Source organism: Vulpes vulpes, chromosome 3, assembly GCF_048418805.1.
Source record: "Vulpes vulpes isolate BD-2025 chromosome 3, VulVul3, whole genome shotgun sequence".
Taxonomy (NCBI): Eukaryota; Metazoa; Chordata; class Mammalia; order Carnivora; family Canidae; genus Vulpes; species Vulpes vulpes.
Window position 1 is genome coordinate 26,099,451 of NC_132782.1, and position 25,816 is coordinate 26,125,266.

The 25,816-nt window shown below is 38.8% G+C and overlaps 1 protein-coding gene across 9 annotated transcripts in view; it reads right to left on the reverse strand.

Moving 5' to 3' along the window:
- The window catches only part of PDE1A (phosphodiesterase 1A), a 322,617-nt gene that overhangs the window by 15,233 nt on the left and 281,568 nt on the right, over positions 1 to 25,816 (reverse strand). For all 9 annotated transcript variants that reach the window (XM_072752106.1, XM_072752103.1, XM_026018380.2 and 6 more), the window contains 3 exons: positions 16,788 to 16,869; positions 14,422 to 14,542; positions 13,209 to 13,354 (listed from right to left, as the gene is read on the reverse strand). In XM_072752106.1, coding sequence (XP_072608207.1) covers positions 13,209 to 13,354; positions 14,422 to 14,542; positions 16,788 to 16,869 — 349 coding nt within the window. The remainder of the gene's footprint in view (positions 1 to 13,208; positions 13,355 to 14,421; positions 14,543 to 16,787; positions 16,870 to 25,816) is intronic.

A 25,816-nucleotide genomic window follows, 5' to 3' on the forward strand; every position in this document is an offset into this window, starting at 1 on the left:
TTTCAACATTTTAAAATAAAAATGTCTATGGGATATAACGTACACATATGAAAGCTCAAGGGATCAAGTTGTGTTGAGATTAAACAGAAGTAGATTTGATGAAGCAATTATACTGCTCTCTGAGATAAGTTTTGGGACAAAGTTGTCTTCTCTTTTTGGATTTACTACTACCGTGACGCTATTTTCTGGGTATTATACTAAACGGTGAAAATGAATATGGAAGATTCATTTGCAATATGTGTGCAAACCTGTGATTTGGGTAACTAACTTGCCCCCGCAGACCTCAGTTTTCACATTGGTAAAATGGTGATAATACCTGCATCATAGGCTTGGTTGCCTGATTCAATAGGATAGAGACCATGGCAGAGCTCGGTCTATCACCTGGCAAGTAAACGTGTCTTTAGTAGAAAAGGTTTCTGCATCCTATTTAGCATTAACACAAACGTGATTTCAAAAATCACTTATACACACTGTAATAGTCAATACTGCATTTTAAGATAGTTCAAATATAAATAACAATATATAAAGTTTAATTAGTGAACCTATCGCAGTCTATTAAAATGTCATGCTAATCATAATGTAAATTTGATCTTTTAAATATTTTAATACTTCCCCATCAGTTTCAAATATTTCCTTTATTTCTAGTGGTTTTGTGTTTTAATTTTTCAAGCAATGATACAAGACCTATTTTTACAAACTTTTTGTTTCCTGTTGAGAGAGCCTATGATGTTTTCTAGCAAAATATGATTTACATAAACTAGTTTGGCTAAAATATTAGGTATTCAATACACTTCAAATAAATTATAAAATGTGAAAAAGTAAAGTAACTTATTTGTAATTCATATGATGATTTTCTGATTACGAAGGTAGGTCGTAGGTACAGTGATTTTTTTTTAAAAAAATGTCCTGATGGCAATAGGAAGCAAAGCTTTTTGTAGGGATTCTAATGAAGTTGAAAATGCTAAAAGCCAACCACAATCATCCCAGACACGCGTAAGCATGGATGAAGGACTAGAGATATCATTTTAGACAAATAATCAGGCTTTTGCTTTGTTGAATGGGTTAAATTTGAGGCCAGAGCTAAATCGTGCTGTACAAATGAGGGGATTTTTACTGGCTGAGAGGGAAAAGAGAGGAGTTAAGTTCGTGAATCAAGAGGAATATGAGACTAAAAGGCTTTAGAGAAAGAACAGAGGTGAGTGGTGACAAAGAAATTTTCCTTTTGCTCGGAGGTGTATTGTTAAGACAACAAAGCTTTCAATGTCCTTGGAATTTGGAATTATTGGGGGAATATGACAAAGTCTTGAACCTAGGCTAGTGTTAGCAGTGTGTTACCCTGAAATTCTGGTTACATTTGTCAGAGAAGAGTAGCACCTGAGAGAGAGAACTGTCTCCGAGAGCTGGTCCCTACTTCCTGCCTAGGTCTTCAGTCTCATTCTGCTCCCATCACCTCTGCTCAACAGCTACTACCTCCAATCTGCTCCTTTCTTCCCCACCATCGTTTACTCCCCAAAGTTCCACTGTCACAGTGTTCCCCGCAGAGTTTTCAGAGGCTACAGAACTCCTGTGAACCCTTGCAGTGATTTCTCATATTGCACAAAGCAAAATGAGAGCAAGTGAGTAGGTTTTGGGTGTCTGAAAACACGGAAAGTATAGATATTGTACAAGAGAAGAGGCTTTGGGGGAACATCCTCCACATTTAGTTTTCCCTTTTTCTACATATCAGATGTTTCTTTTCTCTTGTTAGATCTTTTCGCTAACCAAAAATATATGATAAAACATAGTGGGTAACATAAATTTCATTTATAGGGCTCACCACTAAATTGAGACCTTCATAAAATAAAGACCCCCATAAAATGGGAGTCAATTCTCCTCTACCCAATACTGACCAATTTCTAATCTGGCTTAGGGATCTGAAGAGGAATAAATATTCCATGAATTCTGCTCTTCAAAAATCCTATCAGCTTTTTGTTTGGCACGTAGAAGGCCTCTGTAAGTATTTTTGTAGTGACTTCGTTATAGTTCTCAATTTTTTGTCAGGCTCCACGGCTTTATTAAGTGCAACACACTCCAATCACAGTATCTCATGACATACAGTGGTTCTTGCTAGGTGGAGAGGTGATGCACACCTCCAGAAGGGAAGGCTGGAATCTCCAACAGACAATGTGCAACTGGAAACATAGCCTAAAATTCCTCGCCATTTCCACTCATTCCTACACTGCTTTTGGTAGGCCCCTTTTGAACGCATTTTTTCTCTTCCCATTTTGAGAATGCAAGTCAGAATGTGATAAATATCCCAACTGGAGTATGAATAAGACAGCTGTGCTTATATAACTAAAGGGTAGCCTTTTTGGAGAAAGCAGGTTAATGGAGTTTGGGAAGATAGGTAAGATTTTAAAGCAGAGTAGAGGAGGGGACCTAAGAAGTACATTCCATGAGGAAGAAAGAACAAGGATTAAGGCAGAGAAAATCCACTGCCTTTCCGTAGGAGTAGAAGGTAAACATTCCAGAGGAAATGTGTGACCCGAGACACAGATATTTTAAGGGATATCGTTACCAAGGTACACTCTGCTGTTTCTTGAGTACAGCTTGCCAGGGTGGAGCTGGCTCAGATTCTAAACTGTACTTGGCTTGTCTTGACCATAAACTGACTAATTTCCTGCTCTCTCCCTCCATGTCTGCTGCATTCATTTCAATGCACAAGAGTGTTCTATTTTGAACTACCTCTGTAAACTGGAGATAAGCCATATTGAACTTTTAAAAAATAAAATAGCCCCCAAGGTGCTAATATGCTGCCAGAGTTGAAAACTATTGAGTTCTGCTTTTACAATAAATGAATGAATAAGCACATACTCACTGTTCAAACTGTATGTAAGCTCTCCTAGGTTTAAGTGACTTCGGTGAATACCACATCTTAAAACTTCATAATTCTGATCTTCCAAATGTTTCCATTCTATCTACCATGCCCCTGATCTAATATACTGATAATATAGAATGTCAGCTAAAGAGATGAAATTGGAAATGGGAATAAACTAAATGCATAATATGTAATTTAGTAATAGTTTGAAATATACAACATAAAAATTACTAGTAAGATCTCATTTAAGCTGTTAATTGCATTAGAGAGAAAATGAGAGTGGACACTAGTTTTTTTCTTTTCTTTTTAAGATTCTATTTAGGGGAGAGAGAGAGAGAACATGAGTAGGATGAGGGGTAGAGGGAGAGGAACAAGCAGACTCCCCACTGAGCATGGAGTGGAAGCCAGGCTCGATCCCAGGACCCTAGGATCATGACCTGGGCCTAAGGCAGATGTTTAACTGGCTAAGCCACCCACATGCCCCAAGAATGAACTCTAGTTTTTACTGAAAGACTTTGCTTCCCTCTGTTTAAATGTCCCTTCTGAAATCTAAACAGTATGCATATATTTTCATCAAAAAGATGCTTAAGATTTAGTCCTGGGAGCTTAAAAGTTATAATTTTGTTTACATGGTGAGTTTTGACTCATTAAAAAGATAATGGGAAGGAATAACTAAAACATTTTATGAACAGATATTTTAAAACATAATCTTTTAAAGTAATTCAATACAAAGTAATGTGGACATGTTTTTGTTGTTTAAAAACAGTGTTTTTATTTTCTCTAAGCAGCAGATGTAGAATCGTTAGGAGCACTGTTAGGGACTGGTAGGGATTGCTGGCAAAGAAGGAAAAAAAATGGGTCCAGAACGTGAAATCTATGGGATAAAAGCACAGAGACAGACCCCAGAGTTAGACGGGCACTTGGGAGGGAAAGTCCTGCCATGTAGTTGGTTTGGGTGGGATGCTTAACAATCAGGTCTCAGACGCATTAGGACAAAAGGAGAATGAGAGATCAAGCAAAAGGGGGACGGCAAAGCTCTGATGGCCTACAAGCGGCCAAAACAGGAGGTCAAGTGTCAGAGGCAGCCGGTGATAATAGCAAGAAGCAGATGGGACAGGGTATATCTAGGGAGATGAGAGGGAGAGAACAGGAGTCAAGCAAGGTGGTTATCCCAAGGGTAACATCACATTATGAACCTCGATGGCATTTAAAGAAGAAAAAAGGAGGTCAAGAACTCTAACTGGAATAGGCTTACTCTGCTTCAGAGAAAACATCTGAATTACGAGCTTCTGTTTTCTTCAAACTGTAGCAGGGGGCCTTCAGCTAGACATGATGTTTTGTCATAGAAAAACAACACAAGTTATTTTATTTGTGCACCTGATTTATGGGCTAGGAAATTGATATGTATTATACATATGCTATTTAAAAGACTTAACTACTTAATGTTTTTGTACTTAGTGATTTTTAGAAAAAAAATCTGTACGATATTTGGATACATTTTTTGGTCTCATGTTTTCTATCAAGATCCCCAAATTCCCTGCTGAGACAGATAACAGCTATTTGCCTCATTGTGGATAAAGCTCAGAAAATATGCCATTGAGTAGAAAGGTGTTCATTAAAGAATATGTACTGCATGATATCATTTACACCCAAATATGCCAAACTATGTATTGTCTGCAGTTATACAAACAGGAATAACAGCTAGGAAGCAAACAAACAAAAAAAGATCATGAAATTCATAGTAGTGATTAGATCATGAGAGGGAAAGAGGAAAGAAACAATTAGGGGAGGAAAGAAACAATTAGGGAAACACTTGGAACTTCCAGGGCTGATAATATATTTCTTGGCCTAGATGATAGGTTTTTCTCTCTCTCCCCTCTTTTCTCTTTCTTTCCTTTCTCTCATTTCTCTCATTTCTCTCTCTCTACTTTGTGGCGGTCACTGTCCTAGGAGCTCCAGAAACATCAGTGATTAAACGGACATCCTTGTTCTCATGAGCCTTATTCTGAATGGGGGAAGACAGACACTAAAAATTAAGTGTAGCAAGCCAATTATTTAAAGGTTAGACAGTGATGTGCAACCTCACTGACAGGGGACAACTGTTGCTAGATTGGAAAGCAGAGAGGAGACAGCCGCGTTGCTTGGAGGAAGAGTACTTCTAACAAAGAGATGCTGGTTCAAAGCCCTTAAAGCAGGAACAAATCTGATGTGCTTAAAGAAAGAAAACAAAAGGACAATGTGGAGTTTAGCATAGCTGGCCTAGAGCAAGCGAGTGAGAGGAAGGAAAATGGGAATTGAATCTGCAAGATAAAGGAGGTAGCACAGACTTGGGCCATATAAAGCCTTATGGGCAACAATATGCTACGTCTGCCCTGTAAAGGGTCTTGGGACCTGATTGTTACATTTTAGGTATTTTATAAGTTGGTTGTTAAATCTAGTAATTCTTTTTTTTTTAAAGATTTTATTTATTTATTCCTGAGAGACACAGAGAGAAGCAAAGACATAGAGGGAGAAGGAGGTTCCTCACAGGAAGCCCAATGTGGGGCTCGATCCCCCAACCGGGATCACACCCTGAGCCAAAGGCAGACGCTCAACTTCTGAGCCACCCAGGTGTCCCTAAATCTAGTCATTCTTAAAAATAAAATTATAGAAGCTACAATGAAATAGACTGCATTTAAAGCAAAGGTGATAAATATTTTTAAAAGTATTTCCTAATTATTTTGACCCATATTTTCACTATCTATGTCTCGAGGTTAATTACATCCACCAAATCTGTATGATATAAATATCTTATGTGCACATCTCTTTCCCAACTCCCATGTTCAGAGACTTCATACTGATAGCTTGAAACTGGCCATGTGGGAATATTTGAACCATGGATGGCATCAAACTTTATGAATTGCAGCTTGATTTACTGTTTCATTGTTACCTAAAGTGGTGGAGATAATGACAAAGATAGAGATTAAATTTAAAAATGTGTCGTGTCTACAATTGCTACACATTGTAAATAGCAAAGAGATTTGAGGAAATTTTTTTTCCAGTATTCAAAAATCATTAAATTACCAAGAAGACATTTGCACTTTTGATGAACAAGTGAAGCGGACACATGTCTCTTCTATATTTTCTATGTTCTGACATATGCTTTTTTATACTTTGGTCTTATTCCTTGATATAAATGAAAATATCAATGTTCATATCTGAACAACTTACATTTGTCAGTTGCCACCATAAGTGGACCATAGACAGAATTTGGCAAAAATCAGTGAAAGCATTCTGTGAGAACCAATAGCCCATATAGAATTTACAACAAAGGCTACTGGTATATTTGATTATCACTTTTCAATTATGTGTTAGATAGCCTGTCTATCAGTAAGAGATCTGAGAAAACTGCATATATGTGTGTGTGTATACACTTGTTTTGAGCCAGTTGTTACGCTTGCCAGCACGTTATTGCTTATAGGCCGCTGCCGAGATTGTCCATTGTAAGAATATATGCTGAATTATTTACCTATAAGTAGCACATTTATGTTTTTATATATTATTTTGCAGTATATTTCACAATATATATTTTTAAAACCAAAAAAGTAAACAACTTAATTCGTCCTCTATGACTATTAAGAAAATTGAATCAGCAGATGAAAATTACCTCACAAAGAAAACAGCAGGTTCACATGTTTTTAAAAGTAAATTCTGCCAAATTCAATGCCAATTTCAGCCTCACAAACTCTCAAGAATTTAAAAATTCCAACTCATTTTCTGAGGCTGGGGTAACCTGAATACCAGAGCTATGAGCATGAGAAAGGAAAATGCAGGCTAATCTCACTCATAAAGATACAGTTTTTAAGTCAGCACAAGTACCACCTACATTTTGGGAAGTTAATACATCACAATTAGTTGGGCCTAATAAGGAAGATAAGCTGGTTCAACATTAGAAAATCTATTAATATAATGCATTATATAAACTAATCAAAAAGAAAAATCATATGAATTATTTAAAAAGCCACAGGGAAGACATTTGATAAAACTAAATGTTCCATTTAAAGTACATTTTCTCTGAAACCAATATTACTATTATCTGTTAACTAACTTGAATTTAAATTTAAAATTTTTTAAAATACTTTTTCTTAACAAATTGTTGATGGAAATGTAACCTCATAAAGAGCAGATCAAAGAAAATTAAGACATATCACACTTAATGATGAAACATGAAACACCTTCCTTTTATATTTAGAGAAAAGTCAAAAGCTATCACCATTTCAGATGATTCTGGATAAACTTGCTAATGCAGTTGATTCAAGAAAAACAATCATTAAAGGTACACATTTGGGAAAGAAAAAAGCTGACATTATTTGCAGAAGATCAGTATTCAAAAGCAAATTGTATTTCTCTACACCAGCGAGAAACAGCCATTTGCAAAAATAACAAAAAATATAAAATACTGATGGAAAAATCCAACAAAATATACTCAGAATCTTGAAATAAATTATTAAGTATAAATACTGATTACATGGTATACAATATGCTTAATGTGATGCCAAGCATCTAATAACACTACGTATTTTCCATCACATTATTATTATTACTATGAAGTAAAAGTAAACTTCCTGAGAAACATGAAAAAAGATATATATTAGATATATATGAATAGGAAGACTCAAATTCATAAAGATAATTTGCTCCAAATCGATATGAAAGTAATTCTAACCAAAATCCTAATTTGTTTTCCTTCTTTGGGTGGACCTTATGAGCTACTGAAGACTAAAGCAGGGCTTAAGATTCCAAATGAGTGAGTGATACCATACTGAGCATCTATAACTCCAGAGCAGTTATGTAGGAAATAAGTTCCCAAAAGAGACTAGAAAACACTCATGTGTTTGACAATTTTAATGCATATTTTAAAATGTCAAGCTTGCCTTCAACTAGCACTAGGTTTCCTTCTGCTTCTAAACAGCTGTTACTGGTACCCAATGGGCAAATCTGGTGGTGCCTCGGTTCCCACGCTGCCTCCTTTCCTCACTTGTTTCTTGCCTTTGAGCCTAGTATTTTGGGGTTTGAATCAATATCACAAGAAATCAGAAAGTTACCCAGTACAGTAAGAATCATATTGCATTTCATTTCAGTCTGACTTGCCTCTACCCCCACGCCCCGATTCCATTGAGAAAAACTTTTTTTTTTTTTTCCAATCAAGGTGGACTTAGTAGATCTGGTTCAATTGATAGTTATTGTGTCTAAACACAAACCAAACCATCACGTGGCTTACCAACGTAACTCATTTGCCTTGAAGGGGAACCAATATTTGTGTTTGCCATTTGGGCGCTAGCTCTAAAGAGCTTCTTTAACAGTTCTAGGCATGAAGCTAAGTGTATTCTAAAACTTTTCGATTAGCTTATAGGTTTAAAAAATTTCTGCATAAATGGCATCTTGCTTTACTGCAGTAGCTTGTGTATTTTGCTCAGTGCTTGCTCAGTGTTATTTGTGTCTCCCATCTCTGTTGGGACTCGCAATTAAAATTTGTGTATCTTTACAGTCATATGCTTTTCCATAATGTGAATACAGCACAGCTTGTGAATCATTTTACTGTTGTTTTCAGGTTTTTTTGCTCTCAAGAACAATGCTAGAGTGGATGTTTTGTTCAAATCTTCTGATGCACATGAGAAAAAGTGTCTCTAGGGTGAAAATATGGAAATCAAATTATTGGAAACACGGCAGAAGTGTCTTCAGCTTTGCTAGAGAACACCAAGTTTTTCTGCAGAACGATTCTATGAATACATATGTACAGTTAATGTGTAAGAAAACCAAAGGCCCTGGCTTTATTCTTGACTCTTTTCTTGATTTCATATTCCACATCTGTTAACAAATCCCATTAGTTCTACTTTCAAAATATATCCAGAATCTGATCTCCTGTTGCTATCCCTTCCTGCTCATGCCTACTCATTCAAGTCACCATCTTTATGCATCCAGAATTTAGACATCACTACCACCTGGTCTAAGCCCCCATCTTTTTCCTGTGTTATAAAAACGAGAGCCTCCTTTCCCACCTCTTTGTTTCCACCTCTTTGTCTCCCAAACGACATTTTCCATTCGGTAGCCACAGTGATACTTATAAAACTTTAGACCATTTTATTTTTCTTTTTCGAAAAACTACATTTGGCTTCCTATCTCTCTTGGGTCAAAACCAATGATGTGACATCATGTTATCAGAGACTAAGTTTTCCAAGGGCTTTGTGTTATTTGGTGGAAGGGTGAAGTTATTAACTTCATTGTTATCTACTATTGATTATGCATTTAAATTTTTCTACTTAATCACAAAGATAATAGAAATAGACTGTAAATATTTCAAACCATCAAGGAGATGAATTGCAATGGAAAAAAGAAACAACTCTATCAGTAAAAATGAAAGCAAGGAAAGTCGGAAAAAAAAAAAAGTAGATTAAGAAGGTTCCCCTAGGGGTACCTGGGTGGCTCAGTGGTTATAGACGCTTAGCAGGCTCCATGCAGGGAGCCCTTCAGTCAGCGCGAGATCCTGGAGTCCCAGGATCCAGTCCCTCATCGGGCTCCCTGCATGGAGCCTGCTTCTCTCTCTGCCTGTGTCTCTGCCTCTCTCTCTCTGTCTCTCTCATGAATAAATAAAATTAAAAAAAAATAAAACCATAGATCATTTTGATAATATAGTTTCCAAGGAGTCGGTGTGTAGAGTATACACACTTTGAGTAAAGCAAATACTGCCAAATTTATTTTATTTATAACATCGCATGTTTGGTTTCTATTTCCAATTCAATGGTGAACTAGATACACTTAAAGAAAAATCCCATGGTAAAAACAACTAAAAATGTGGGATGAAATACTGCTAACAAGAAATTGACGGAGACAGCACTTGGAGAACTGTCTCCCTGTCTCCTTGCTTGCAACAAATATTAAAAAGTATGTTGTTCTCAGCAAGAAAGGAGGAAAGGAAGGAAGGAAAAAAAGAGAAAAGAAAGAAAGAAAGAAAAAAGAAAGAAAGAAAAAAGAAAGAAAGAAAAAGAAAGAAAGAAAGAAAGAAAGAAAGAAAGAAAGAAAGAAAGAAGGAAGGAAGGAAGGAAGGAAGGAAGGAAGGAAGGAAGGAAGGAAGGAAGGAAGAGAGAGAAAGAAAAAAAGAAAAAGAAAGAAGAGAAAGAGAAAGAAAGAAAGAAAGAAAGAGAAAGAAAGAAAGAAAGAAAAAGAAAGAGAAAGAAGCTGATACTCTCAGAACTTGTCTAAATAAAGATGGAACAGAAATTCAGAAAAACAAGGAAACTTTGGAGCTAGAATCTCTCTGGAGGGCATCTGCTTATCTCTACCAGAATCCTGATTTGGAGACTGAATCAGATTAAGATTCCAAATGAGTGAGTGATATCACTCACACTAGGTTTATGCCACAGTGAAAATTTGATTCTATGTTCTGTAATGTACAAAAATTTTGTAAATGCAACTCACCATATTAAGGATCAAAGGATGAAAACCTAAGACCCCGGGGTCACGCCCTGGACCAAAGGCAGACACTTAACCACTGAGCCACCCAGGGATCCCTGATCTATAGTTTTAATTTGCTAAAGCCAGGCAGGCTGCCTGTGTCCAAATATTGCTTCTACCTTTTCTAACTATGGGACTCAGATATTATTACTCAATTCCAGAAATATAAATCGAGAACTTTAGACACATCTAAAGTTTACTGCACATGTGCAACAAAATATTCAGTAGAGCACAGTGCCAGAAAGTTTATTAGAAAGGAAACAATTGCAGTCCCTAATCCAATTCTGAAGAGTTTTCCCTCACAGATTTATGGCAAATAGGTTCCAGGCAATAGGTTGATGTTTGGGGGCTTATTGTTTATTTTAGTTAAAACTTTCCTAGGAGAGAGTTTATTTTGGCCCATTGGATTTTTGGGTTTATTAAGGATGAATACTTCAGGTTAATTTTTTCAAAATACTTTTCTTGAAAGAGTATAATAGGAAGTGCTAGGGCGCAGTGGGAAAAACTTTGGGTAAAGAATCAGAACAGTTTGGACTCTAGTGCTGAGAAGCTGTGTGATCTTCAATTTCTGTACGTATCAAACGAGGGCAGTCATTTCTAGTTAGGAAAGTTGTTGCAGGAGGAGACACCCGGCACACAGGAGAGTTTTCAGAAATCTTGCTTCCTCCTCCCTTCCTTCCATCGCTGAAAATATTATATATCTATCTATTTTCCTTTCTGAATAAATACATGCAAAGTGGAGTTTAAGTATTCATTTATTCATTCATTCAAAACTAAACTCACTAAGTAATTTTAAAGCCCCTACACTATGCCAGGGACATACTAGCTCTGAGAAAATAATGGCAATAAGAGATATTGTTCCTATTTTCAAGAGCATATAGTTTAGGGATTTATATCCTTATACTGCTTCAGGGCCAAAATCTTGAATATAATTTGTCCCTAGAGAAAAGTAATTCGAGTCATTTGAAGTCCTCAGTTTGATGGGTTTGACAATATTTCAGTATGGCCATCTGGGTCTTGTGTTGTGCTATGTTCTTTATCCAGTGACAATAATGTATCACAAAGACCGACCCTCTGTACTGGCCAGGACTAGCTACATGACCGCACGGCCCCGTCCAAAATAGAAATGGGGTCCCTGGTTCAAAAATGTCTAAGAAGCTCAAGATGATGATAGTAGAGGTTTTAATGAAGCCCAGGGCCATTCTGAATGTGGGAGGCTGCGTGACGACAGGAAGTGGCCCTTGTCATGGCTGTAGAGAACCACCTAAGCCTGGGAAACCCTATTTCTTTTCAACTAAGATCAGGCTTATAGGAAAATGTGAGTTACAGAGTCAGATGAAAACATCAGAAGGAGGGGAAATAAGGTGTGGACACCATTAAGTAGTTACTTCATTAAACAAATATTTACCGAGTGCCTCTTCTATGCCCAGCCCTGTGCTAGGAGCTAAGGATATACCGGAAAACACAACAGACCACGTCCTAACATCTGTGGACTGTGTGTTACCCATGCGGAAAACAGACGATACATTTAAAAAGGAATAAGTAAATGTCATTGATTATAGATTAGTGGTACTACACTGAAATGACTAAACTGGGCCCTCACTGGGAAAGACAGGACAGAGGGTATTATTTGTCGAGGTCAAGGACGGCCTCCTTGTGGGGCTGCTGCAGTTGGAGAGAAACAGTGAATTCTTCACTTACTAGTTATGGGATTTGGGGCAAAGTCATATAGCTCTCTTCTGCCTCAGTTTCCTTATCTGTCAAATGGGGATAACAATAGTATATACCTTATAAGGTCCATGTGAAAATTAAATTGAGTTAATTACAATTAACTGTTTTTTCAGCTAAAAATGAACAACAGCCTTGCCAGCCAAGGAGGAAATGGCCTTGCAGAGAGCTCTAAGAGGAGAACCCCCAGCTGAAGAAATAATCATTGCAAAGGCTCTGGCGTATTTCAAGAACCTGCCAGAGGCTGCTCTGCAGGGAGCAAAGCACATGAGAGACCCAGGGCAATGGAATGGAGTGTGAGGGAGGCAGGAGCCAGATTTGGAATTAGAAAGCTAATTTCCTGCACCAAAGATAATAACTGATACTAATTCACATACACTGTAAACCAAATTGACTAATCTATTTGAATCGGACAACATACCAGAAATAGCTAAAGCTAGCTTCCCATTTGTTTCCTTTAATGGCTGATTACAAATCATTTTTTAAAAAAATATTTCATTTATTTATTTGAAAGAGTGCGAAGAGATTGCACGGGCAGGGTGGAGGGGCAAAGGGAGAGAGAGAAGCAGGCTCCCCAGTGAGCAGGGAGCCTCAGGCTGGACTCGATTCCAGGATTGGCCTGGGATCATGACCTGAGCCAAAGGCAGGTGCTTAACCTACTGAGCCACCCAGGTGCCCACAAATGATCTTTTTCAATGCATGAGTGAAGTTGTCACCAAAAGAAATAATTTAGTAAAACTGAAAAAAAAAAACCACACGCAGGTCTATGTGACATTCCCAATGCAACACAAAAGCCACTGGTAAAGCCTAAAACTCAGGCTCGAGAGCACTTCTAGAGATGAACAAGAGGTTCTTTGCCATGTAAGGTTGTGTCACCATGTTATTGTTCCATCCTTCGTGTTCACGTCACTGCCACCCACCGATACCTGCTTCTACAGTCCATGTGACCTCATCTATTTAAGGGATAAACCAACTCTGTTATGAATAATTAAAGGGTAGCAAAGTTCCAGATACCACCACAGGCTTGCATGCTTCATAAGAGGAGTAACCTAGGAGGAAAAGAAACCCCCAAATCCCAGAGGAAGAGTTGAGACAGATAGAGATGGCCGTAAGGCTGCATAAACAACGGTACCTTGAGCAGCCAACTCTTTCCACCTCTCTTTGTTCTGCTGGATGATGTCCACCAGGTTGTTTTTGAAGCTCTTTAGGTCCACGCTTGCAAGGGAGTAGTCTGGGGAATAGGTTCCATCGTTCATCGTGCCTTTCATATTTGATCGTCTAGACAAATCAACAATGGTTACACAAGAAAGGTGCTCAAGCTAATAGTAACAACCAAAACAAAACAAAACAAAAAGCCCAGAAAACACGAAGCTCAAGATATGAAATAAGGGAGCAGAGCCTGAAACACTTTACAAAACCGACTGCAGAAACAGGATGGCAGGTGCTCGGGCCCAGTTTTGAGCATGTGTCGGGGCTGCTCATGTCCCTCCTTTCTCCTCCCAGCGAGGGGGGCTGGGACTCTGGCTGGAAGGCCCGGGTGGGGCAAGGGCTCCCAGAGCACAGATTGGAGCACCCTTGCCTTATGGGGTGGCCAGGCCTGATTAGACCAGCGGAGACTTGAGGCGAGTCCCTTAGTGAATCACCAAAGGGGCGTCAGGACTCTGGGCCCGAAGGGGGGGTAACCTGCATTCTTCTCACGGAGAACATTTCCTCCTGCCCTCCCTCCCTGGGCCAGCACGCAGGGAGCCTGTTGTGTGCTATCAGGAAAGGCTGTGTGTTCAGAGGCACAAGAGTCGGGCATGATTAGTTTGCAACTGGAAGCTTTAAAATCCCTTAACAAATTTATCAATGGAAAGTGTTTATAGCTGGAAATACTGTAAGTGATCGTATAAATCAAGGTGTTACTGTTACATGTTCTACACCTGTGGAACCCACCTCAGCTACAAGCCTCATTTTGGTACAGGTGTCTCTCCAGAGGTACCAGTGGGTTGTAATCGGTTTATTTGTGAGCAAACGGACACGGCTAGGTATGTTAGTATCCAAAGCATAACACATACATTTCCACGCAAATCCCAATAGTTTCATTCTCCTGAGTACTGAATGCTTTCATATTATACGCATGAGTTAGTACCTGCATATGTTTTGCAGGGGACAGCAAGTGACTTTCAAAGGCAGATGCAAAAATCACATGTAGCCACCAGGTGGCAATACTACCTAATAATTCTTTTAAGCATTTCCTGCCCTCCAGTAAGATGGAAAGATAATCGTAAGGAAAAGGTTATTAAACAGCACAAAGATTAAAAAAAAAAAAAAAAAAGGATGCAGAAAGGAAGAACATATCAAACCTGCTTGCCCCATAGGAAGAAGTGTCTGTTTTTGAGGCTTCCTCTATAAGAGGAGTAATAATTTTCTCTGTCGAGTCTGTCAGAAGAGAAAATGTTGGCTCTACTATGAAATCAATGAAACCTACAAAACCAAAAGCAAAAAAAAAAAAAAAAAAAAAAAAGATAAATTGAAGCATTAGAATTTCTTGAATTCTAAAACCTGTAATAACAAAGAGTCTGACGCACCGGATGGTAAGTATCGGCTATAACCCTGACTCAGTTTACCCCTTGCAGTTATTCTGCGTCCAGTAATGTGATCTTTCGGGATAACTTAATGGCTCTATAGCTCTATACAATAATCTCCTCAGCAGTGGAAGTGATACTATTTAAGTTGGATAACTCAAGTATATTGGCTTTGCTACTTAATATTCAGTCTTAGACTCCCGTTAACAATAGATTCAAATGAAGGAGTTCCTGGCTGGCTCAGTTGGAAGAACTTGTGACTCTTTTCTTGGGGTTGTGAGTTTGAGCCCCATGCTGGGTGTAGAGATTACTTTAAAATAAATAAACAATAAATTCAAATCTACCCAGAGTGAATATATTTTCCTCTCTCACTGAGAGGGATCATTGCTTTTCTGAAAGGTCTCCCCTTGCTGGTTGAATTTACTACTGACCAACAAAGAATGATATCTCTAAAGCTCCAAAAAAACCGGAATAACTGACGTTTTGTCCTCAGGCCACAGGAAGGCAGCCGTGTTTTTCCCTCTTAGTGGGTCAGTGAGAGCTTTCTGCGAGGTGTTAATATTTCAAGGTGCTGTTTATTATTCTCTGGATGTAAAGGGAACGTTCACAACACGTGGGCGTGTTGTATAAAAATCAGTGAAAAGTAACGTCTCTGGGGGACAGCACCATTCCCCCCACCTTGAGAGGTCAGGATGAGTGAGACCTTAAAGTACTCCTCAAGGTAGAAGACGACACACAGGGAGAAGGGTGCACTGTCCTCCTGGGGGCACTCCCACCCCTTGTTTAGGTGGAGGAAGAGCCAGCCTCTTGCACACTCCAGCCACACTTCAGCACTATGTACCCCTGCAGAGCTGTGCCCCTAGAAATCAAGTGCTTGTGGCCTTACACACCCCTGAGGGCTACGGGCAACCACCTGAATATAAGACAACATGGGAGGGAGGCTTGTTAAGTGGTACCGTACCCAGAAATATCCACATTTGAAGAGTATTCCATCCATCAGATAAAAATAATGCACATTCCAAGTAATGGGGTTAGACATATTATTATAAATTAGGGTGCCTTTTTTTTTTTTAAAGAGAGGGAGAGAGAGGAGGGAAGGGGCAGAGGGGGAGACACAATCCCAGGCATGCTCCACACTTGGCATGGAGCCCATGCCGGGGCTCGATCCCTGGGCCCTGACATCACCACCTGAGTCGAAGCTTAACCAACTGAGCCACCAGGCACCCCTCAGGGACATTCTTAACACAAGAAAACACCAATAGCTTTATGTTTTAATTGACGCCCTCAACTCAAAAGCAATGTTAATTGGCCTCCAGTGCACTGCTCCTTCGAATTCTGTCCATGGTTTCAAATACCTGGGACATAGAGACCGCCAAATGAGGGGTCACCTCCACTAACGGGGCGGCAATTTATATGACAGCAACAGTCTCAGAAGATTCCCTTCTTTCCAGCTCGCTTGAGGAGGATCCCAGCCTGCCACACTGACACGTGCTAAACAACAGAGAGCACCTGTGTCATGGGAGCTTGAAACACAATCGGTTGGCACTTGGATGGGAAGGGGCAAAGGTCAGAGCAAAGGTTAGGGCTTGGTAGGACGTGCCCGGGGCAGGTGGCAATCCTCATGTTTATTCATTTTAGAGTTCAACGAGGACGCTGCCTCAGGGAATAACCAGTACAAACATCTGGACCACGCAGCACAGCCACAATGTGTTTAATAAGGGGCTGAACTTGTTGGCTCATCTACCTAGAAGAGTTTTGTTTCTGGAGGAATATAAGCTACCGGATTAAATACACAATGCAAGCTCAGTGACAACAAAACAGACATATTAATGTTTTCATGGATGGTCCTACACACGAAGGATGGGATTACAGATTAGTCATGAGCAACAAAGTACAGAAAAGGCTCTTACACGAGAAAAGGCCCATTATTTATTCAAGGGTTACACAGCAAGTAACGCGTTTACTAATACTGCTCGATTGAATGTGTTTTGTGAGAATGTTTTGAAATTCTTATCATTAAATTTATTGTGCGTATGAAGGGAGGTTTTCATGGGTGTTGCCCTCATGACCAACACGGTTGGTTTATCCACCTGAAAACCGGCGAGCACATCCCACCCTCCACAACCACCATTCTCGAGTAGTACCTATTTGTGACTGAGCCACCATCGTTGACTTCCGATCACAAAGTGGAGAAAATGGAAGTCCTAATTCGGCTTCTTTATCTCCCTGTGGAAAGGAAAGCTTATTAGTACAGACTTGGGTTGGAGACGCTTGGATAACGAGCAGTCCAGATACAAAGTCTAAAAACAAAGAAAGTCACATCTTTATCTCCTTAATGGGCACTGTGCCATTATTTATTTAATTTTTACAAAACCAAAGGTACAGTCCAAGCTGGTGTGATTTTACTTAGTCTCCTTTTGAGGATGTGTTTGTTGCTGAAGAAAAAAAAAACATTTTCAGCACCTGGAGACTGCTTTGGGATGACACCCTCTTTCCTGTGAAGAGATAAACCCCTTAAAGAGACAAAACTTGGGCAGCCCCTGTGGCCCAGCGGGTTAGTGCCGCCCTCAGCACGGGGTGTGATTCTGGAGACCTGGGGTCGAGTCCCATGTCAGGCTCCCTGCATGGAGCCTGCTTCTCCCTCTGCCTGTGTCTCTGCCTCTCTCTCTCTCTCTCTCTCTCTCTTTCTCTCTCTCTCTGTCATGAATAAATAAATAAAATCTTAAAAAAAAAAAGAGAGAGAGACAAACCTTTGCTCTTTGGAATTTTCTGCAGCTGCCATAAAATAGTCATCTCACTGTGTCATTTGGCATTTAATTAACAATCAAGCTCGTGGATTTTTATCCTCTTTTTAACCCCCCTGCCAAGTACATCACAGATCTTCAGTATCAAAACTTCATGATTGTACTGCTTTTTAAAATTAAAAGCACATAAACATTTTGAAACATGTTTCCACTTATTAACCATTTCACCTGAATCTTCCACAGCAAATCATGTGGAGTATCAACATTCTTACATTCTGTGTGCATAATTTTGTTTTAACATACTCTCAGAAAATTGAAACATCAACGGTTTTTATTATTTGGTCTTATCTATAGTAGGTTAATTGAGCCCATATGTTAAAGAATTCCATTTATCTTTGGGTGCAACATCACAAGACTAATCTGGTTTCATCTCCTAAAATAAAGGTGGCTGCTCTGGGCAAAACTTTATCTTCACAAAGTTTAATAAAATATCAAACATAGACTCTTTCCTTTCCATTCAAGGGCATGACCTTACAAAAGAAAGAGAAGCTACTTCACTTCTCTTTCCTTCAAATTTCTGGCTAATTGAAAGAATGCCTCGGGCTCTATTTTTCTCCCAAGGTGTTGGTTGTATATCTTCATACACCGGCCTTATGCAAGGCCACAATTTGGGACACATGGTCAGGTTCTGAAATTGGAAAACAAAAGGAAGAGCCTCTCACTTTTGCTTTGTTGTGGAGCATATCATGCAACAATGTAGGACCTGTCTGAGGACTTTGGCATTTCCACTCACTCTGCTTCCTTGAATACCTTTTTTTTTTTTTTTTTTTTTTTTCCTTGAATACCTTTTGGTCGTGATCTTTACAACATCATGTCAATATGTTTTATTGGCTTTACAATCTTTCATTGATGATGTTTTCTGGCACACTTCCTCTAAGCCTTCCTTATAAGCCTGATTACCAGGAGCAGAAAGTTTAAGATCAAAATTGTTTGGGGGGCCATCTAGATATGGTCACTGGACAAGTAGGCAAAGTAGCTGCAAACAGGTATATTTTACTATGTCATGACTTAGAGAAAATAGTGAGTAGAATTTCCATGAGCTCTTCCAGCAGCCGTGCTCTTTCCTTGTAGGATAACAACACCCACTCCTTTGGGAATTAATATTTACATCCAGCTTAAGGGGCAGAGGAAAGGGATTTATTAGCCTTGGAGTTACAATCCCCGCTGTTCGGCTGGATCTCTCTGAACTCCCCTCATATGTTACATCACTTGGTAATTACGGCTAACTCATATTGGGAATAAAGATCCAATGGTATCTCCTTGTAGGATTATCCTGAGGTTATCTAAGAGAGTTTATGTGAAGCCTCCATTGCCAAATATTTGGTAAACGGTCACTGAATGTTAGCTAATAAAACCGTATTTCTATAGGTGAAGAAGATTAAGAGTGCATTTACACGGAGTAGTGTGCAGAAGTGCTGAATCACTACATTGGGCCCTAGAAGCTAACAGAACATTGTATGTTAACTATACTGGAGTTAAAATTTTTTAAAAAAGAAGAACCCTACTTCACAATAACAAAAATACAAAGCTGTGAGGTATTGATGATGTCTAATGCATATCTTGGATGGTACAGGAAAAAGGACAGGTACTTAATTGAGCATGTGATGGAGTGGCATTGCCCCCACGCCTAACTATCCCCACCCCCCATTTTCTAGCGGGGAATTGACATGAGAGGAATTACATGTTGAAGGATTGATTTGTCAGCAGTGTGGTGGATGACTTGAAGTGAATTAAAGATGACCCTTGGGCTTCACCTCTGAATAAGTAGGAGTCTTTCGTGCCACTGATAGAAATAAGACAATCTGAACGAGAATTTGAGATTAACAAAACCAGGATTTGGTTCTTTAAAAGAATTAATAAGATAGATAAACCATTAGCCAGCCTTATTAAAAATAAGAGAAAAAAGACTCAAATTAATAAAATCATGAATGAGAAAGGAGAGATCACCACCCACACCAAGGAAATACAAACGATTTTAAAAACTTATTATGAGCAGCTATACGCCAATAAATTAGGCAATCTAGAAGAAATGGACGCATTTCTGGAAAACAACAAACTACCAAAACTGGAACAAGAAGAAACAGAAAACCTGAACAGGCCGATAACCAGGGAGGAAATTGAAGCAGTCATCAAAAACCTCCCAAGATACAAAAGTCCAGGGCCAGATGGCTTCCCTGGGGAATTCTATCAAACGTTTAAAGAAGAAACCGTACCTATTTTACTAAAGCTGTTCAGAAAGATAGAAAGAGGTGGAGTACTTCCAAACTTGTTCTATGAGGCCAGCATCACCTTAATTCCAAAACCAAAGACCCCACCAAAAAGGAGAATTATAGACTAATATCCCTGATGAACATGGATGCAAAAATTCTCAACAAGATACTAGCCAATAGGACCCCATAGTACATTAAGAATGTTATTCACCATGACCAAGTGGGATTTATCCCCGGGATGCAAGGCTGGTTCAACACTCGTAAAGCAATCAATGTGATTGATCATATCAGCAAGAGAAAAAACAAGGACCATATGATCCTCTCAATAGATGCAGAGAAAGCATTTGACAAAATACAGCATCCATTCCTGATCAAAACTCTTGAGTGTAGGGATAGAGGGAACATTCCTTAGCATCTTAAAAGCCATCTATGAAAAGCCCACAGCAAATATCATTCTCAATAGGGAAACACTGGGAGCCTTTCCCCTAAGATCAGGAACAAGACAGGGATGTCCACTCTCACCACTGCTATTCAACATAGTACTGGAAGTCCTCGCCTCAGCAATCAGACAACAAAAAGAAATAAAAGGCATTCAAATTGGCGAAGAAGAAGTCAAAATCTCCCTCTTTGCAGATGACATGATACTGTAACACAGAAAACCCAAAAGCCTCCACCCCAAGATTGCTAGAACTCATACAGCAATTTGGTAGCGTGGCAGGATACAAAATCAATGCCCAGAAGTCAGTGGCATTTCTATACACTAACAATGAGACTGAAGAAAGAGAAATTAAGGAGTCAATCCCATTTACAATTGCACCCAAAAGCATAAGATACCTAGGAATAAACCTAACCAAAGAGGTAAAGGATCTATACCCTAAAAACTATAGAACACTTCTGAAAGAAATTGAGGAAGACACAAAGAGATGGAAAAATATTCCATGCTCATGGATTGGCAGAATTAATATTGTGAAAATGTCCATGCTACCCAGGGCAATGTACACATTCAATGCAATCCCTATCAAAATACCATGGACTTACTTCAGAGAGTTGGAACAAATCATCTTAAGATTTGTGTGGAATCAGAAAAGACCTCGAATAGCCAGGGGAATATTGAAAAAGAAAACCAGAGCTGGGGGCATCACAATGCCAGATTTCAGGTTGTACTACAAAGCTGTGGTCATCAAGACAGTGTGGTACTGGCGCAAAAACAGACACATAGATCAATGGAACAGAGTAGCGAATCCAGAAGTGGACCCTGAACTTTATGGTCAACTAATATTCGACAAAGCAGGAAAGACTCTCCACTGGAAGAAAGACAGTCTCTTCAATAAATGGTGCTGGGGAAATTGGACATCCACATGCAGAAGAATGAAACTGGACCACTCTCTTACACCAGACACAAAGACAAACTCAAAATGGATGAAAGATCTAAATGTGAGGCAAGATTCCATCAGAATCCTAGAGAAGAACACAGGCAACATCCTTTTTGAACTTGGCCACAGTAATTTTTTGCAAGATACATCCACTAAGGCAAGAGAAACAAAAGCAAAAATGAATTATTGGGACTTCATCCAGATAAGAAGCTTTTGCACAGCAAAAGAAACAGTCAACAAAACTAAAAGACAACCTACAGAATGGGAGAAGATATTTGCAAATGACATATCAGATAAAGGGCTAGTATCCAAGATCTATAAATAACTTACTAAACTCAACACCCAAGAAACAAACAATCCAATCATGAAATGGGCAAAAGACATGAAGAGAAATCTCACAGAGGAAGACATAGACATGGCCAACAAGCATATGAGGAAATGCTCTGCATCGCTGGCCATCAGGGAAATACAAACCAAAACCACAGTGAGATACCACCTCACACCAGTGAGAATGGGGAAAATTAAGACAGGAAATCACAAATGTTGGAGAGGATGTGGAGAAAGGGGAACCCTCCTGCACTGTTGGTGGGAATGTGAACTGGTGCAGCCACTCTGGAAAACTGTGTGGAGGTTCCTCAAAGAGTTAAAAATAGACCTGCCCTACGACCCAGCAATTGCACTGCTGGGGATTTACCCCAAAGATTCAGATGCAGTGAAATGCCGGGACAGCTGCACCCCGATGTTTATAGCAGCCATGTCCACAATAGCCAAACTGTGGAAGGAGCCTCGGTGTCCATCGAAAGATGAATGGATGAAGAAGATGTGGTCTATGTATACACTGGGATATTCCTCAGCCATTAGAAATGACAAATACCCACTATTTGCTTCGACGTGGAGGGACCTTGAGGGTATTATGCTGAGTGAAATAAGTCAATTGAAAAACGACAAACATTACATGGTCTCATTCATTTGGGGAATATAAAAATTAGTGAAAGGGAATAAAGGGAAAGGAGAGAAAATGAGTGAAAATATCAGTGAGGGTGACAAAACATGAGAGACTCCCAACTCTGAGAAATGAATAAGGAGTAGTGGAAAGGGCAGTGGGTGGGGGGTTGGGATGACTGGGTGATGGACACTGAGGGGGGGCACTTGGCGGGATAAACACCGGGTGTTATGCTATATGTTGGCAAATTGAACTCCAATAAAAAAATAAAAATTAAAAATTAAAATTAAAAAATGAGAATTTGAAGACTATTATGGATTTAAGATATTGAGAATAAAGTGCAAGAATTATCACGGCTTATGCTAAAATAATAAGAATATTGCTATTGTTAAAATAGGAATAAATCTCCTCATATACATCATGGGAAATGTGATATTGGAGATACAGCTGATTGGTTATATTGATGTAGGTAGGGGCTGTTGTCTGGTATTTTATAAGCTATATTTTTATACTATATAACAGACTTCCTTTGACCTAAAAATGATAATTTGGGCCTGAAGAAGGCTTTGTGATGACTGACCTTCCATGACCTAAATTTTATACAATGCTAGATAGTAACATTTTCATATAGGATTCAGGCATTTGACAGATACATGTAGGGTCCACCTTCCTATATTTGGAATTAGAAATTTTAAATTCTATTTGCTTCTTGTATCCCACAATGGAATTGGGATATTAAATTTCCACTGCTAAAGCACACTGAATGTTAAGCACATTAATTATTTAATTTATTTGTAAATATTTAAAGTGTTATTCTTCAGGGTGAATTAAGGCCATGAATTCAAGATTAGTAGAGGGCCCTATAGCCAGACTGAGGACTTCATAAACCCAATTGGACAAAGCGGGTGTTACTAAAGGAGAGAGAAAACTGTGTAAAGAGAAAGTTGGATTTCCTGAGTATAAATTTGACAAATTTTATAACTTTCCTTACTGTGTCCTGGCACAGGGAACATTCACTTTCCATCAAGATGAAATCAGGGGTCAAGGCAATAGACATTGTATAAGTCAACTAGTTTTTCTTGGAGGATATATTTTCATTAGAGGGTGCCACCTTCTGGAGGCCAAAAATGTACTTTCAGAAATTAGTAAAATACCGAATATACATATATATTCTAGTGCATTGACTCGTACAGTGGTTGGAGCAAAAATATAGCATCCTAAGGCTGTCAAACTCAATTCATTAGCCAACACAACTCAATTCTGATCCTAGATCTCTGCATCTGTTCTTGGGAATGAGCCTGCAGGCAGGGAAGGGGAGAAGGTTACCCCCGCCACATGGAAACACAAGGTAGTCTGCTGTGCTTAGGCTCATGCCTGTCTTGGGAATTCCCCTGGAGGTCGTTGAGGTTCCTTCTCTGAAAGGCCACAATAGAGACCAGAAGTTATTTTTATGTTTTCCTAACAGTGTGAAATGCTCCAATTGATGTCAACAGGGTGTCCAATCTAGTGACTTACTGGCATATTGGTTTTTCGTTTTTACATTTTATCTGAAGCCAAAGCAATTTCTATAGCTTTCAAGAATTGGAGAGGATAGAAAAGGGGGAAGTATAGAAATCCTGAGGAACCTTTGGCATTGAAACCCAAGTTCTAATCATAGAAGCCACACCAACAACAAACACACAGGAAGCTCCTGACCACAGACCTGGGGGCCACTACAAGGTGAAGGGTGAGTTTGAGGGGCCACTAGTTCTGCAGGGGAATTTAACTGAGGAGAAGGGAAAGAAGCAATAGTTTAGCCTTCTTGGGACAACTCAAAGGATTTAGGTCACCCGAGTACCCCCTTTTCTTCCTTCCTTCTAAAAATGGCCCTTCTAAATTCTAGAAAGCCCCCAAAACTGTCTAAAAGCTTAATGATTATTAGAGCTAACATATTCACTTTCAGCAAAATTTATGATACAGTTGTGTTTTTGTGAGTTATATTTCATAGAACATTAGTACCCCCTGTACAATACTTACAAGCCTCTTAAAACTATGAACTTTGATTCTTACATGTTATTATCCTGACTCATAGCTATGGTTCTTTATATTGAGGATTTTTTTTTTTTTTGGTTGTGTCTCAATTTTTGATGCCAGGTCCTTGGCTGAGAATGCACCAACTAAATACGTTTTTATTACTATGGGAAATGCAATCTATTTTGAAATAACGCACTTCATACTGCTTCTAGCAATGTTGAACACAAAGGGGCCTGATGGTATACAATTTAGGATAAAGTAATTATTTGGCTCTTCCCTCCCCCCAAAAATTGCATTCCCAATAATTTGTTCTTCCTTATTTGACAAGGTAATTCTTATTGGTAAGTGTAGATTTTACCTAAATGTCATTTTATGTCACAAAACAGCTAGACGAAAAAGGGGAAAATTCACTTACTTATAGGGCTTATGCAGTGGGAAGCATGAACAAGTTTTAATGACAGGAAGTATTTCTTTTAACTTTATTATTTTATCTTTTATTATTTGCAGAAACTTATTATCCTGCCAACCTAATATGTCTGTTCAAGGAGAGAAAAAAAAAGCGAAACCCTGTGTTCCTGTACTCATGCATTCCTCTGCTGGTCCCTCTATCTCTGATCTGTCCTATCAGTCATATTTGAAATGAGGGGAGCATTTTCTGAATCCACACATTACAGCCAGAGGGCAGAGGCAACTGTGTTGACCTGCACAAACACTTGAGGAAAGGCCATGAACTCTACTGATGAATGTCACAATTGTGCTGTGAAACCTGCTTTGAAGATGAGGATATGCTTTACCATCAGCTGCTTACTAGAGACAGAAATAAGAGTTTCTCAAGGCTGCAAATTCTGGATACAATTCTGATCTCTTCAGGCTACAGTTTCTCATGGTTTTAGAAGGTACACTTAACTTAAAGAGACTCATAAACTTGTTTTGCTTGTAAACATGTTTGTTGGTAGTACAAACTTACTTGTTTTGACCTTCACCTGTTTTGCTCTATATTTTTCTGAAGGGGATTTGAAAGTCACTTACGTTTAAAGTCCAGAGACTGAGAAATACAATATTCCATTATTAAAAACTCAAGGCCTAAATCAACTTATTATGCTCTGAAAGGAATTTCATAAATGAAGAGAAGAAGGAATGAGACAATTTGATTTTATAATATTCCATATAAACACATATGTTTTCGTCTCCTTCGAGCCCTAAGTACCTTATATGTTAAGGTCATTGAAGCAAAGGTGGTCAATTTCTGAACATTTTAGGATGATACAAATGCCTATTATTGCCCATCAACAATCCTGTCAAAAAACAAAAACCTGACACTTTCTTTCTCTAACACAATCTGAAAATGAGATTACAAAAACATTCCAAACATCATGATGCTACTACACCTATTTCAAGACTTGACCTTTTGTGTTGTGTGCATTTTAACTTCTATGTAGATATTTAGATATCTGAGTCACTGTTCATCAGGCATTGAGAATGACAGAGTTGCTAAGTAGCCATATAGAAGAGTTTTTCTCCACCCTGGATTTCAGGTGACAAAAATCACTGCATGCTGGAAGCAGCTTCATTATTACTATCAGTCACCTTTCTAGAAATTCAAGAATATGATAGTGAACTTCAAAAACATCTGGACTCCATATCATTAAATTCATTACTCTCATGATTCTATAAGGTATTCTTTGGTTTTAAATCAATAAAAACAGGGATAATAGAAGTCATGATATTCCTTGGGTATCTAACAGTAATTTTCAAGAGTCCAGAATATATTAGAACTTTTCTTAACACTGGTTTTTTGTTTTGTTTTTAGATTTCAAGTCATCAATGAAG